At 42.3% G+C, this 16,928-nt stretch overlaps 1 protein-coding gene across 1 annotated transcript in view; it reads left to right on the top strand.

The window, feature by feature from the left end:
- ticrr (TopBP1-interacting, checkpoint, and replication regulator) overlaps nt 1-16,928 on the top strand; it is a 28,100-nt gene that overhangs the window by 4,323 nt on the left and 6,849 nt on the right. Inside the window, exons 7-18 of the mRNA XM_084334641.1 lie at nt 691-833; nt 2,334-2,537; nt 3,357-3,505; nt 4,041-4,141; nt 4,500-4,593; nt 5,071-5,153; nt 7,782-8,027; nt 8,396-8,483; nt 8,605-8,677; nt 9,794-9,925; nt 11,378-11,468; nt 13,250-13,308. Of these exons, the coding sequence (XP_084190767.1) occupies nt 691-833; nt 2,334-2,537; nt 3,357-3,505; nt 4,041-4,141; nt 4,500-4,593; nt 5,071-5,153; nt 7,782-8,027; nt 8,396-8,483; nt 8,605-8,677; nt 9,794-9,925; nt 11,378-11,468; nt 13,250-13,308 (1,463 nt within the window). The remainder of the gene's footprint in view (nt 1-690; nt 834-2,333; nt 2,538-3,356; nt 3,506-4,040; nt 4,142-4,499; nt 4,594-5,070; nt 5,154-7,781; nt 8,028-8,395; nt 8,484-8,604; nt 8,678-9,793; nt 9,926-11,377; nt 11,469-13,249; nt 13,309-16,928) is intronic.

Here is a 16,928-nt window from a genome sequence, read left to right as displayed (position 1 = left end):
GGCGTGCGCCAAAGTACACAGCAGACCTTTTTTCCGAATACCACCCTCGACTCCCGAGGCTCTAGCTCCGTCAATCATTTGGCGATCTCGGAAACTATTGAACAGGGTTGCAACCAATGAGTGTGGCTTTCCAATGATACCCCACGTGGGGATGAGCGAATCAGGGATCTAGGTGAAAAGTCACAAGCAAAAACAGGAAGAGAAAAAAACGTGGAATTTATTTATTTTTGTTTACCAAAATCTGCAGAGCTTTTTTTTGTTTACCAAAATCGCTCCTAGTTTGTTTTTCTACAACTCAAGTTCAGACCTATGTTACTCTATTTCATTAGCACTAAAAGTGCTTGAAGTGCTTGACGGAGCTAGAGCCCCGGGAGTCGGGGTGGTAAATAAAAAATAAATAAAAAGCTCTGCCGTGTACCTCACATATCGGCATGTAACTCAAGAACCGCTGAACGGATTTTGTCGCCTGAATGGGCAATCGACAGGCAACAAATAGGGCTTTAATTCTATATATAAATTGTATTAAAAAATGCAGACCCGAGCCGCTAGAGGTCGGCAAAGTGGCGCGTCACACCGGTGGGCAAATCGTCCTCAAGAGGGCCCAGGGCCAGGCCGTTGCCGGTTAAGTAAGTGCTTAGTAAGGTCAATTAAATATTCTTTACACAGTAATTCTATGTGTGTGTTGTCCAGACTGCTGCATGCAGTGCCAGAGCAGAGTCAATGTGAGGAGATGGAGGGAGAAGAGCTGCCTGCTCTCCAACAGGAGCTGGTCAACAGTCTGGCTGAAATCTATCAGACCTCCCAGGGCCTCAACACCAAGAGGGGCAAGAACCGTAAGAACACAGCAGCTCTGCTTTTATACATGTTCAGCTCTGCCTCGAGGGCCATTACACTGTTTAGCACTGCAGCTCTGCTTTTATACATGTTCAGCTCTGCCTCGAGGGCCATTATACTGTTTAGCACAGCAGCTCTGCTTTTATACATGTTCAGCTCTGCCTCGAGGGCCATTATACTGTTTAGCACTGCAGCTCTGCTTTTATACATGTTCAGCTCTGCCTCGAGGGCCATTATACTGTTTAGCACAGCAGCTCTGCTTTTATACATGTTCAGCTCTGCCTCGAGGGCCATTATACTGTTTAGCACAGCAGCTCTGCTTTTATACATGTTCATGTCACCGTCCATCAGCGAAGCTGTTGTTTCTGCAAACGCATAATTATGTTTAGGTTCTAATTTAAAAACCGCAATACCATTCCATCTGTTTTATCTCCGTTTTGGGATGGATCAGTGTAGCTGGGCCCTAAGTTCTTTAAAAACAAAATTACCTGTGTCACATCAGCATTGCTGTTTGCATGGCAAGCTGAGGCACAGATTGATAGTTTAGACATGGCAAGCTTAGGCTCAGATTGATAGTTTAGACATGGCAAGCTTAGGCTCAGATTGATAGTTTAGACATGGCAAGCTTAGGCTCAGATTGATAGTTTAGACATGGCAAGCTTAGGCTCAGATTGATAGTTTAGACATGGCAAGCTTAGGCTCAGATTGATAGTTTAGACATGGCAAGCTTAGGCTCAGATTGATAGTTTAGACATGGCAAGCTTAGGCTCAGATTGATAGTTTAGACATGGCAAGCTTAGGCACAGATTGATAGTTTAGACATGGCAAGCTTAGGCACAGATTGATAGTTTAGACATGGCAAGCTTAGGCACAGATTGATAGTTTAGACATGGCAAGCTTAGGCTCAGATTGATAGTTTAGACATGGCAAGCTTAGGCACAGATTGATAGTTTAGACATGGCAAGCTTAGGCTCAGATTGATAGTTTAGACATGGCAAGCTTAGGCTCAGATTGATAGTTTAGACATGGCAAGCTTAGGCACAGATTGATAGTTTAGACATGGCAAGCTTAGGCTCAGATTGATAGTTTAGACATGGCAAGCTTAGGCACAGATTGATAGTTTAGACATGGCAAGGTGGGCTCAGATTGATAGTTTAGACATGGCGAGCTTAGCCTCAGATTGATAGGCCCATGGGCATGGGGACATTATCGTGTGTTGTCGGGCCTTACAAATAAATTTGATTTGATAGTTTAGACATGGCAAGTTTAGGCATATCTAGCATGACTAACAGTTGTGAAGATATTGTAGTCTGCTCCATTGTTTTGATGGGGATTGTATTCACTTTTTGCATATCATTTTCCCGGAATAACTATTTATTATTATAAAATGTATTGATTCAAAAACATTGTTTTCTAATATCCTAGGTATGGACTGATGGGTTAGCTGGTTGTTCTTGTTTTCTTTGGTATCCATTCTAAATCTCTTCTCTGTCCTGCAGGTGGCGCCCATCGCACGCCGGTGAAGCAGAAGATGAAGACCATGAGTCGCTCCCTGCAGATGCTGAATGTGGCGCGGCTCAACGTGAAGGCCCAGAAGAGCCAGGCTGAGGCTGAGCCCCAGGGGGCTGAGGGCAGAGGACCTGACCGACTGGGGAAGAGGCGGTCGGGTGACAGGGCCAAGTCTGGAGGAGCCAACCCTCTCAGTGAGTCTGGCCTCTGACCACTTCATTGCCTAATTTCTATGAATTCACAGGTGCCCATGGACAGTTCAGTCTATATTTGTGATCATGTAGCCCTCTCTCCAAAAGCACCAAATGATGTAGATTATATATATACCGTATACATATGTAAATCAATATCCTCCTTTTGAATAAAATAGGCTCCGGAATCATGGTTGTTAAATCTAATTACTTAGCCTAATCTGTGTAAAAAAGAGTAGCATATAGTAAATGTACACACACACACACAAGAGAGGGGGAGAATAGCTTATAGCACATTTAATGAGTTTAGAATATTTCTGCTAATGAAGTGAAATGTATTATCATCAACTACCCAGTTAGTCTTTATAGTGTAATGTTTTGATACTTAAAATCATTGAACGTACAGAGAGGGCGAAAGTGTATCGGGCTCAGCCTCTCCCATTCCTCCGACAACAACTAAACAACTGTGTGAGTGAAGCGCTCGCAGTGTCGAATCCTGGCTTTAGGCAGAAACGAGGAACGGTGGTTTTAAGAGAAGTTATTTATGTTTCAAACGTGATCAATTAATTGCACACTAGTAGTTAGATCACTTATTGTGCATGTTATGACTTTGAACGTCTTCCACTGCAAAGACGTTGCAGATGCGATGCAGAGTCCTGTCATGAATAATGCAAATCTATGAAATCTCATGGTGACGTCATCAACGATGTCTACTCGATCGGTGCAGCCCTGCTACTCATAATAGCACCTTGTTATGGGGAACCTCGAGAGACGCAGGTTTGGGTGTTACTCGACACTGATGGTATTTTCTCCTGGTTTAAGACTTGAAGAGCGAGGCCGAGCTGCTGGAGCACCTGAAGTCCAGTTATGACAAGATGGTGGCAGAGAGAAGCTTGTCGCTTTTCACTGGGACTCAACAGCTTCTGTCTGCTGTGAAAACATTCCTGGTGCCCAGGGGGGCTGACCCGGGGGTAGGACACGCTGCATTCTTACTGTATTCCTTGACCTGACTCACTCTTGAAACATTTTTATTTAGAGCTGGGGGATATGGGAGAAATGTATATGATGATAATCCTAAGGAAATTTGTCATGGTATATATCTTGATCTGCTCTCACTTTGGAAGAAGATAAAATATGATATATTTGTATTGCCCAGTCCTAGATAGGGGTGAATGATATGGAAAAAATATCAGATTGCAATTCTTTTGACAAATATTGCAATTGCGATGTTGATGATTCACGATTTCTGAAGGGAATGGTGTTTTTTGTGTCATCATTTTCATTTAATTCAAGGATGTATTAAATTAATAACGTCTGTAGATTACCACAATACTTCAAATAGTGTAGCCTGCTGTGATTTGGATAGTGCACACTAGGACATTGTGATTTCAATAAAGGTTTTGATTAATCGTTCAGCCCTTAATCTCCTAATAGCACATGAAGGCCTACTCTAAACAGTTTCTGTAGAATTAATGTCTTAATAATATTTTCTCTTTTACTTGGTAGGTGAAAACCCCCGTCTTTGTCCAGCAGCACCTTCTCAAGTCCAGCAAGCTCATCAGGCAGTTCTATGGCACCGCCCCTGATGCTGAGAGCAAAGTCAGAGAGTGAGTGTCTAATACAGTGCGGTGTGTTCTCTGGATAATCCAAGGTCTTATAATTCTATATTGAGGCTGACTACCGTAACACAGGTCTTGCTATCTGTCGGGCGTGGTGGCTCAGTGGTTAGCACAGTTGCTGCACAGCAAGAAGGTCTAGGTACATACTACTGCCATTTCCCTTGACCAAAGCTCTGATGGTAGAACTAGAGTTGGTCCTCGGGCACCGGACTATGGACGCCCGCTGCTCTTAAAATATTTAGGATGTGTTAAAGGCAAAGGACAAATTCCTGGTATATACAAAAATGTACTTGTAAAATTCTAAATAGATAGACTAAATCTAATTCTTGCAATTCTGTCCTCCTAGGTGCCAGCTCCAGGCTGTGCTGAGGTTGGAGCTGTGCAGGTTGTCCCCCCCTGAGCAGTCTGACTCGGCGGACACCGAGCAGATGGTGGAGGAGGTAACTAACAGCTCATTTGAGCCCACACCAAGGATGATTATGATACATACTCGGGGTTCGCACAAGGTCCTTGAAGTGCTTAAAGTGCTTGATTTTTTTTACCAAAACAAGTCAAGTCCTGGAATTCCTTGAAAACAGCCCATTTTCTAACAAGGTGCTTAAAAAGTCCTTGAAATTTTAATCAACCATTCACATTGAAAGTTTTGTTCATCCATGATCAAATTGTTCTGAATCAAGAAATTCTATTATTTTTTATTTAAAGTGTAACTAATTGTGGGAAATTGGTCACTTTTAAGCCATAAATATTGGATCCGATTAAACCTATCTATAAAAAACAGCATTTAAAAGTGAATTGTATCTTTTTAAATGCCCTTTTAAAATGAAAAAGTGATTGGAAAAGTACTTGAAAGTCTGTGAATTTTATTTTGCAAAGTCTGTGGGAACCCTGCATACTTATCTTCCCCTGTTCCCCCCGAGGTGGCCGACATGCTGCGCATCATCTCCCTGACCAACGACCCAGTGTTCCTCGCAAGGTTCCTGCAGGACCAGATCCTCCCTGTGTGAGTGTTTCTCTTCACTAAATCTGTCTGAGACACAAGATCCACAAAGATCCACAGTGTGCATATCAAGTAGGGATGTCACAATTAACTGATTTCACTATTAACTCATTCAGCGCCACCGCTTAATCCACGAGATGGCACTAGTGCGCCACCGCTCTAAGTCAATGGGGAGACTGAGATCTGCGAGTCCTTAAAATATATCTTAAAGTATAGCTATGGGTCTAATACACCCGTCGATTATCAGTTAGTTGCATCCAGTCAACATGTACAAAACGGATTGTTTTTTCATCCGTACATCTTCGTTTTATAGCCTTTTGAATATGAGTATAACTTTGGGTGCCTCTGAGTAATTCCAGAGAAAGACGCGATAATAGCGTGTTAGTGGAATACACTAAACACGTTGGAATTTTTCGGCTGATTATCGTATCTTCCTGAAATCAACGCTAGATTTATCAGTATTGTCCTTCCTCGTGCATACATGAAAAGAACATTGGACCGTGGGGGTCCGCCGCCGCCTCCTCAACACACACACACGCAGCCGTGATCGCGGTAGAAAGACATATCAGATCAACAATCAAATTTATATATAGTTTTCTTTTTTTAGGTTTATCTTTTTTTTATTGGAAGAATTGGTACATATTTATACATTTCAGTTATCCAAATTATACAACTTCCATTTCCTTCCCCATTCCTATCCCCTAATCCCACCCATCCAACCCAGTGAGGGCGACGACAAACATACATGTAAAAATAAGAAATAAAATAAAAATAAAAAATTTAAATAATTAAACAAAAGTACAGATGTGGCAGACAAAGCTACGCAAAAAAAAATAAAGTAAAAATTAAACGAAAATATAAGTGATACTCTCCATTTTAGTAGCGTGATTTCCAGATGGTAAAACAAAATAAAATGGAAAGTAAATTTAACACCCTTAGCAGACCACCACAATGCCATCTCCCCAGCCATGCGTGGGCTAGCAGTGTCGTGAAGGTAGATAGGGGGAGGAGGGGGGTCATGGGGTCCCAAGTTTGGATGGAGTCATATGGGTATACCGTATATAGTTTTCTTACCTTGTATCTGATGTAATGCAAAAGAAATAATCCAATTATCTCATCGCCATTTGAAGTACTGGGCGCGGAGGTCCATGCCACGTTCAACAGCATTGCATATTGAGGGGGTGTCTGCATCGGTGTGTCTGCCTACCTCGCCTGAGTATTTAATAGGATGCACCGAATGGGAAATTCTTGGCAGAAACCGATACCGAAAATAGGAAACAGTTGGCCGAAAACCGAATGCCGAAAGGCCGAAAATGATTAATATAAATATATATATATATTTTTTTTAGCTACCTGATTATGGCAAAAGACATGATTATGGCTAAACTTAACTTAAATAATATTAATAATCACTATTATGGGCCCATAAAACATTTATTCAGCACTTTTGAATGCATACATTAATTCCAGACTGTTAAGACTAAAAGACTACAACGATTGATGACTACTTCCTGTCCTCGCATTTCCATTTCCGGTTTAACGATACATTTTCAACAACAGATTGCTGCTAATTAAACACTTCATTTAAACGGAGTAACGTTAACGTTATGTCGAGTTCATACGTGTAGTGTAGTATGAACTCGTCATAACGTTAACATTACTCGGTGTCCACTGTTGCTGCCACCGTTGCGTCGCAGATGGATGGTACACTGTTAGCTCCGTAGCTAATCCGCTCCTAGACTACTGATAGCAGTACCGTTAACGTCGGAGCTGATCAATACTCCGGTTTTTTCTAATTTAGTTTAGAACCGGGTTTCGGGGGGCATCCCTACTCCCAAGATTATATGTCTGTAGTCGCGTTTTGATGACGTCATCACAACAACACGTTATTTGACTTTCGGTCATATATTTTCGGTGCTAAAACCCTTTCGGCCGAAAGCCGAAAGAGCCTTTTTAACCATTTTCGGCCGATAATTTTCGGTAGCCGAATTTTCGGTGCATCCCTAGTATTTAAACCACGCCCGCACGGCTTGGATTGTCCCAGAAAATAAACTAGACCATTCCCAATGGGGTTTAATACCAACTGGAAGGCGTAGGCGGCGGTATTTGCCCTTTTGCAAGCTCCGACGCATTCCCAAACATAACATCAGGCTGGATGGATGAAAATGAATGGATATCGCTAATAAAAGAAATAACGATTAAAACCTGACTACTGGGGTCTGGCACTCAAGCGATGGCGAGTTAACCCGACTATCGTCGTGACTGGCGCTGAATGAGTTAACCGTGATTTGAAAACATTGCAGGTAATTAACGGGTATGTTTTTACAATATTCTATGTGTCGCTCCGCTTTTCTTTTTTTTAAATTCAGCTATAGAAATTTGCTCAAATTAGCCCAACTCTTCCTTTGCAGAAATTACAAAAGTATACTTACCGTACGTTGCGTGTCTTTCCCCCTCCATAATATTGCAAAATAAATGACCGGATAATAATGGTAATAAGGTGAAACCGTGGTAATTACTCATACCATCAGCGTTTTAATACTGTGACATCCCTAATATCAAGTAAAGTAAGAAGTAACTGTCCTTAATCTGTAGTTATTATTTAACAAGAGTCTGGCTGTGTGGTGACAGGTTCCTGACAGGGATCCCCAGGGTTCTAGCAGAAGTCTACCACAGTCTGGGCACCCAGCTGCCTGAGGCCCTGGTGGCTGTCCTGCCCTCTGACTTCTTCAGCGATGAGTCGGTGGCCAAAGACAGCGTGTCTCCCTCTGTGTCTCCCCCTGGCTCCCCGTTTCCCCCGTCCTCCACTCAAAGCCTGGCCTCGGACGGTGGCGAGGGACTGCAGGACCTGCGTAACCGCTCCGGCAGAAAGAGGAGGTGAGGTGCCTTAAGGCTCAAACATAGTCCAGAGTACATACCAGACACAGACTGGACTCTGCTGGGGCCTACGCAGACTAAAATGTTAAAGCTGCTCAATTCTGTCAGTGTGTGAGTGAATGTGACGGCGACCTTGAGTGTCCTGAAAGGCACCTTATAAATAAAATGCATTATTATTATTATTATTATTATTAAAAATGTTTTTTTGTACGTGCTTTGGATAAAAGTGCTATATAAATTTACCATTTACCAACTATGTCTGAGTCATTACGCCGGCTGGAAAGACGAGGTCAGTCTATTAGATGTTGTAGTGGTTTGTATACGTTCTATATGTACATGGCTATCTTCAGTGTTTATGTTTCTTTCAGGGGTGGGATGCTCACTCGCCATCGGAGTATGACCGAATCATCCCAGAGTCTACGCCAAATAGAGATACCTAGAAAGACTACCAGAGCTGTGAGTCCACCATTCACCGATCATCTATCTGATAAATAGTTCCCCCCGTCAATGTAATAATTCTTTATTGGTAACCTTAACTTTAGCACCGTCTTTAGTCTAATTATTACATCATTAACAGGCCAAACCTAAGCTGTGTGTCGATGTGGAGAAACCTGCTGCGGATCCTCCACCTCAGAAACAAGCAACACAAGGTACATGCTGCTTCACTTCTGTGTTATATTTGGAGCTGTGCCATATGGAAGAAATCAATATCACCAATGATAATCATAAGGACCTTTTCTCTATCCATATATATGATGGATATTATATGGATATGGTTGAGATGATTACACAGAACTAGGGATGGGAGGCCCCATGATACGATATAATGACGATATGATAGTATTGTGATATAAATACCATATAAAGCAGTAATGGCTTGTATGTTACTCGCCCTACTCATGTACAGTAGGCATCCATACTACACAGAATTTACAGGCATAAATAAACTTCATGGCTCATCTCTTACTCTGGGTATTCAGTAGGTGGTGTCAGAGGCAACTACCCAGGTGACCTAAGGATAGTAGTAGTAAAAATACAGTTTAAAATGTTCACTTGCAAATAGAATCAATTGTTGTTGTTTTTCTGGTAAATTAATCATTTTGATTAATCCACTTATCGATAAAATAGTCAACATATTAATCGATAATCGTTAGTTGCAGTCCTACTCACTGAAATATTTCTGTATCATATTGATACTTGGTGTCAGTGTATCGATACAATATCGGCATGCAAATACTAGGCTGTATCGGTTCCCCCCCCCACCCCTACACAGAACCACCTGGGAAGTCGTCCTTTGAAACTGTATTGAATAGGGCCGGCGGAGTATCTGAGCCTGTAGCTGCCAGTAGTTCCTCAGAGGACACTGATTGGTCTGAACCACTGTGGCCTCGTGTGATCTCGCAAAACCAGCTGCCATGCAAGGTTAATATATCGCAATATCTACATGTGTATTTGAAATCACGGATTATGTTATCCAGTTGATAATCTGATTGAGCTGTGCGACATGAAGTGAAAACTGCAATTTTGAAATGACATCCCCTCAAATATTTCAAATAAAATTTTATGAGAAACTTTTTATTAGTTATGTGCTTGTTATTATCAACTCGGACAACAGAACTGTGTATCAACCATATCACAATATGATGATGATCCTGTTGAAATACGATAAATTATCATGTTCCGTTATTCAGCCACACTACAGTTTGTGCCCCACATTACAATGGTTCAGTGGTTCCTAATAAAGACAATGTTGTGACTGTCTGCAGAGGTGACTAAGGTGAGGAGGAACCTGTTCAACCAGGAGAAGATCTCCCCCTCCAAGAAGGCCAAGATGCCCAGGAGCCAGTCCGTCTCCGCTGTGGACGGGCTAAAGCGCAAGCGCGAGCAGGAGGCAGAAGGTGACTGTAGAGAACGTGGAGGGCTAAGGGCCCCGGCTGTAGAGAAGGTGGAGGGCTAAGGGCCCCGGCTGTAGAGAACGTGGAGGGCTAAGGGCCCCGGCTGTAGAGAACGTGGAGGGCTAAGGGCCCCGGCTGTAGAGAACGTGGAGGGCTAAGGGCCCCGGCTGTAGAGAACGTGGAGGGCTAAGGGCCCCGGCTGTAGAGAACGTGGAGGGCTAAGGGCCCCGGCTGTAGAGAAGGTGGAGGGCTAAGGGCCCCGGCTGTAGAGAAGGTGGAGGGCTAAGGGCCCCGGCTGTAGAGAACGTGGAGGGCTAAGGGCCCCGGCTGTAGAGAACGTGGAGGGCTAAGGGCCCCGGCTGTAGAGAACGTGGAGGGCTAAGGGCCCCGGCTGTAGAGAACGTGGAGGGCTAAGGGCCCCGGCTGTAGAGAACGTGGAGGGCTATCCGTTGTGTCTCTCCGTCGTTCTAATTTAAATACAAAGCAACTGTCTGTAATACTATCGGTCTGAATCATCTCTATTTTGTGATGGATCATTGTAGCTGCGCCTTTATGGTCCGAGAAAGTTAAAAAGGTAAAAGATGAAGACCGCACACTTACACTCATGCCGGTTTTATTGGACCAAATCATCACCTACATTTTCTGCCTTTTGCCTTTGGGCCGAAACATGTAGGTTACAATTTGATCCAAAAGAACTTGTAAGTGTGGTCTTTGTTGAGGTCTTCAGCACTCGCCTACCACTGCGGTTTAATTCTCAGCAGCAGTACCTCAGGCTTGTTCAGTCTTCCCTATGAACACATTTGGCAGTGTTCACGTTGGAAAGCCGGTGGGGTATGAGTCCTGGTTGTTGCAATAGAGACTCCTACTGATCGGTTCAGCAGGGAGGGGATCTGGGGGAGGTAGCGTGCGCATGCAACGCGTTACACTCTCCTAGTGAAACTTCTCACTGTCTGGTGAAAAGAAGCGGCTGGCGACTAGGGCTGGTCAGTTAATCGGAAAAAAATTGCGATCTCGATTCATAGACCTATGCAATCTCATTTCTAAGTTATGATTTTTTTTTTACTTTTTACTTTACTTTTTAAATGATTTTATTGAAAAAATAAGAATTGTGAGAATCGTGATCTCAATTCTTAAGAGAGAAAAATCATGATTCACATTTGAGCAAGAACCGCCCAGCCCTAGCGACTCTACATGTATCAGCTGAGGCATGTGGTAGTCTACACCCTCCCCAGACCAACAGTAGGGCAGCGCAACAACCAGGGAGGGCGGGATTGGCATACCCGCTAAATTAGGGGATGGGAGGAAATGTAAAAAAAAGATGTGTGTGCTGTCTTCACTCTTTGAACTCTTTTGGCCAATGACCTGCATCTTTTTTGGGTGTGTTGTGGACTTCTATTCATTTTACAAATGTAAAGAGTCCGTTCAACAAGGATTTGTTCCCCCCTCTTTTTTCAGAGAGACACCAACTCCTGACCAAGAAGGTGACTGAGACACCCCTCCACAAGCAGGTGGCCAGTCGTTTCCTGTACAAGCAAAGAATGGGAAGGTATGTACTCATGAGTAATTTGCCTAGCTGAGATTATTGTAAATGTCCTACTTAAAGCGAGAATTTGTTATTTTTCAAATAATTATATTCTGGAGCGTGTACAGAACAAATTGAGACCACTGGTGCGTCAACACACCACTCCCTTTAGCTGCTCTAGCTTCAAATGGTCTGGTGCGATCAGCTTGGTCAGCCCTCTTGCAATACCGGACAAATGCCTAGAATGAACAAGACGTAATAGTTTCTTCATGCATAGAATGCAGGGAAATTATTTCCAACTATGGAATACAAATATGCTGCCACCAAGAAACCACGAATTTACTTAAAGGTGACATGCATTATAAATGTCTTTTCAGTGTCTAGCATTGTATTATAGTAATAGGAGTTAGTATCAATGTGTTTGTGTCTCTAAATACCATATTGGCGGATTGCCGTCATTCATTTCCTGCTCCATTTTAATCAGGTCGTTCTGATTTGACTCGCATGGTGACGTCACGTGGTCAGGATGGAGCGGATAGTGATCCGATTGGCTCTGTGGTTGTAGCGCACCAAACAGGGTTTGACAGAGCGAGAGAGAGAGGGAGAATCAGATAGACCCTCGCGACAGAGCACACACACACGCGTCACGCTGTCGTCTCTCTGTCTGTCTGTCTGTCTCTCTCTCTCCCCCTCTCTATCTCTCTCGATTCGGGAGCATGAAACTAACGCCCCGTCTATAGCTGTAGCGCGCGGCACAGTGGAAGACTTCCTCAAACGGGAGAGAGAAAGAGAAGGGGACCTGCGTATCTCGCACGCAGCTGTGTTTACACAGTGCTCTCTCTCTCTCTCTCTCTCTCTCTCTCTCTCTCTCTCTCTCTCTCTCTCTGCCACTCGCAGACTGTGTGGATGACTGTTACTGAAAGTGCTTATGGGCGGAGCCCAGCCAATAACAGGCTGAAATCTTGAGGCTGGAAAATGATGCTTTTGAGTACTCCATTAGAAATATATATATAAAACAATGATTTTTTTTTTTTAAATAAACCTTACAGATGTCTTCCATAGACTCACAGGAATTGTGTAAAGTTGCCCAAATAGTGCTAGGAATAGCAATGCAGGTCCCCTTTAAATTTACACAAAAACAAAAGGGGTTCAAGCCAGTGTCAGCCAGTGTTTTAGGACTGGGGTGATGTGGTGCCAGGATTTGTTGTGAGTTAGAAGTTGCGCAGATGCGTTCTGGACCAGTTGGAGTCTATTGATGGAGCCATAGCTCTGATGCCGTAGAGGAGTTTCAGCAGCAGGGCCTGCGAGAGAGTGCCTGATCTTTGCAATGTTGAGAATGTGGTAGAAAGAAGATTTGACCGTTTGGTGGATATGAGGCTCGAGGGAGATGGTGGAATCGAGGATCACGCCACGGTTGCGTGCCTGGGAGGAAGTCGGTAGTGCCATCAATGGCGAGTGTGGGATTGTTGATTCTGCTGAGGGTGGACTTGGAGCCGATGATGAGGAGTTCAGTTTTGTCACTGTTTGATTGATGTGAGAGAAGATTGGGGCGATTTGGTGCTGAGGTATATCCAGTATAGCAGTAGAATTGTCACTCTTATATATTCTCTCATTCTGCTAACTTCTAGTGAATGAAATAGTGAAATTAAAACTATTCCCTATTTGTCTGGTGACCCCCTGGAACCTCTTCAAGGATCCCTCACTGAGAACCTGTGTACTATAAAATAAATAAAGCTGATATTTTAATTGATCAGTTTAAATAAAACATATAAAACAACTACAATGTTTTGATGATTATGTTTCAGGAGGTCTGCCCTATCAGAGGAATGCATTGTGGAGGAGTCACCAGTGAAGCCTGCCGAAGGTAATTAAAAGGAAGATCCACCTTAAAACAGAATTTACATTATGCTATTCCAACAATCCTGGGACAGTTAAGTCAATATATATCTAAGAACTGTCCCTAAGCTGCAAATCTGAGCCTCAAGACTTGAATTTGGAGTTGGTCCATTGACAATGAATTAGTGACCAACTGTGTGGGCTCATATAATTTTTATTTGAGCTATTACATCCAAATGAGTTGTACTTAAATGTATGGCTTATAGATCTGAATTAGAAAATGCGCCCAATATCCCAGTAGAATCACCAGGGTACTGTCATCGTGTCCTAGGGATTGATTGAACATTTTATTAACATATTGCATAATGGGTACAATACAGTACGGCTCAATACACACAATTGTTAACACTTTGACGACCGATGGGCTTAGTCTAATTAGTGGCTAGAGGACCGGGGAATGTAAACAAACATGTGGGTTTTCTAACAGCTATATCTATACTTTATAGTGTTGCTATCTGTCCATTCTCATTGTCAATTGAGTGCATAAACCGTCCCTTCAGAATGGCTTAAAGAAAAAAATCCATCTGTAGGTTGTCATTTTATAGCGCCGTGAATATAAGCTTTATCGCAGATTTCGTATCATCTATTTTCTGGAAAGCTAGTTATAGAGCTAAAGGCTACTAACGTTATATTCAACGACATTTCCGTTGTATATATGCTAATGAAATAACATAAACTGCTTATGATCCGGACTATACCAGAGCATCTATGGATGAAAGGGGGGAGGCGGGGGACGTCGATTAGTATTATTGATTACCAATACAGTGTCCGTAAGTAGCCACATTCACAGATCGATTGCTTACGTTGCACAGCATGCTCCGATCCGGCTATAAATTAGGTGATATATATACGTGGCTGGTCCTTAAAGTGTTAAGGGGATGCAGACCAGAGAAAGACTTTCGTCTTGTTTACATCAGGGTCCCCCATTTTCAATTCATCATAATAGGGGTTGTGTCACTATTTACTGTTTCAACTTTTTTCCAAAGGAGCACATGTGCTCCTAAATGAAAAGATTTAGGAGCTAAGGCTGTCCCAAATTTTTTTTTCTTTTTTTTTCTCAAACTAAATCCGCAATTTGAATAAAGTGATTAATCTGATTAAATTAGTCTTTTTTTCTTTTATTAAATCTACTTCCCAGACCCAGCCCAGGGAGAAGCCCCAGCCCAACTAAATCAATTAAATCAACTTTCTAATGAATATAACTCATCAGTTTCTTTTAATACTATAATATTAGTGTAGCCTAATCTTTATTTGCAACTGTGAAGAAAAACCCCATTGGTTTAAACAGAATGAATAATTTTTTTTTTTTTTTTTAATTCTTTCTTTTTATAAATGTTTTATAATTCTAATGTTGATTTAGAATTTGAATGCCAACGTAACGAACGAAGGTTCGACCATTCGAATGTTTGGGCTCAGCCCTATTAGGAGCACACAAAGAAATTTAGGAGCACAGTGAAACATTTTCAAGTAATAAGTTTATTAGGAAACTATTTATTACATGCATATTATACTGTGCGTGCATGTGCATACTAAGGGACAAACATCTGTGCAATAGCACATACCACCAAAATCACACATTGGCCCATGCCTACTAGACGCAAAGGATATCGGTTGTCCAGCTGCTTTTGTATGTTGTACCAACATTTTGACTTCGATACAGATAGGAAAGGTAATGGAATATATTATTAGATGACACAACATGGAAAATTCTTTATACAATTCTTTAATTCATTATAATTTAAATGCTATTGAAGCATAAATATTCAAAAATAATAAAATTATTTTAAGCTACTGTCCATCAATATCTTCCTTTTGAATTAAATAGGTTCGAGAGAGAGAGACTCAGCCCCCCCTTCCCTCACTATTGGATGCCTCTGAGCGTTCCCAGGGATAGCTTACAGTAGTTAGTGTTAGCAGGTTAGCTTAGTTAGCAGCTAACATTAGTTAAGGTTTTTAGCGCAACGTGGGTAACTGGGTATACAGGAATGGTGAGGATGCAAAGCATGTTAGACCATTGGACCCGTTGCTCGCAGAGTTTTCGTTGCACATAGAAACAGCGTGACTCGCGAGATGAGTTGTTACAGAGCTGTCGAACGCAGGGCTGAATAGCTAGATGTCATAGCTTCTAAAATGGAAGGTCTGTGCTGCTCTGTCTAATATGAAATGACAATTGCGCATTGACACGTCCACTATGCAAAACTATTACTCGCACACTCCTAAATATTTTTCCGGTTTGCACAAATCAATTTTTAGGGCCAAATGCGAAATGCTCACTGTAATTCCCTCTACTGCAATGATGACGCAACACGTTCTTGATATTACTGATTGGATTTATTTCAGTCCGAACCGAACCGCTTTAATCCGAACCATGAAAACTGTGAACACATACAGGAAATCCAATAAATCACAGTTCAAACCATAACAACATACATCCATATTATCTCTACTTGTCTCGGAGTGGCATCTGTCTTTGCAATGTTGTTAACCCACTGAACTTAACCTACAAGCACATTATGGCTGTCAATCATTGATGCTTAGCAAGCCTTTAGCTCGCGCCCCGCCGGGCCTACACATAAGACACACATTTACGACCCCAAACGTACCTTATTGGCTGCATGCAATACGAGAGGAAATTAGGGACTCTTGTGGCTGCTGGCTGCTTGTGGCTGTGGTTGCTACCCGAAAGGAAGTTGGTGCCGTCGACTCTCGCATATATAGCTGGCTGAGAGAGGTTCTAGAAGGTTCTAGGGTCAAGTGCAGAGACTCAATCGCATCGGCGACTGAGAAAAAGACAATGCATGTGTGTGTGTGTGTGTGTATCCCGGTGTGTGTGTGCCGCTCCAATTGCATGTCCAGTTCGTTGCATGCCGAATAAAGACCCCCTAAAGAGGTCCTGCATTATTATTATTATTATATGACATCATCACGCATCACGAACACTGCGATCATCAGCTGCTGGACTACTAGAGGCTCCCAGAAGCAGTCAAAAGAGGATCGATAATGCAGCCTTTATCAACTATGCCCCAAAACTATGGAACAAACTACCCCAAAACATCAGGGAAGCCAACTCGCTAGACATCTTTAAAAGACCGCTTAAAACCTATCTCTTTGCTCAGGCATTTCACTGATAGATATCTGCTACCACCTAGTGGCAAGAGGAAACATCAGGGATATCCTGACACAACTTGTATTTACCTGCACTATTCTTACCCTGCCTACTCTTATACACTGCCTATCAAATTCATGTGTCGGTTATTGCACTTTTTACTTCTTACTGATGACTATTTTTAAACTGAATCATTTTAAACTATTTTTATTATTTGCTAGATCCAAATGTGAAACACTGTGATTATTTGCCATATCTTGCTATGCTCGCTCATGCCTGTATTTTTTATGTCCGTTCTATTTTATAATTTTTTGACTATTTTTAAACTGAATCATTTTAAACTATTTTTACTATTTGTGTTACTGAAAACTGTAAGCGGAGAGCCTATTCGGATGCTAGATCCTAATGTGAAACACTGTGATTCTACCAGTCTATCTTTTTATGCTAGCTTATGCCTGTATTTTTTACTGTTGTGAAGCACT

Source organism: Notolepis coatsorum (genome assembly GCF_963971535.1).
Source record: "Notolepis coatsorum genome assembly, chromosome: 18".
NCBI lineage: Eukaryota > Metazoa > Chordata > Actinopteri > Aulopiformes > Paralepididae > Notolepis > Notolepis coatsorum.
The sequence above is the reverse complement of the archived record's forward strand: the minus strand, read 5'-3'. Positions and strand labels throughout refer to the sequence as shown.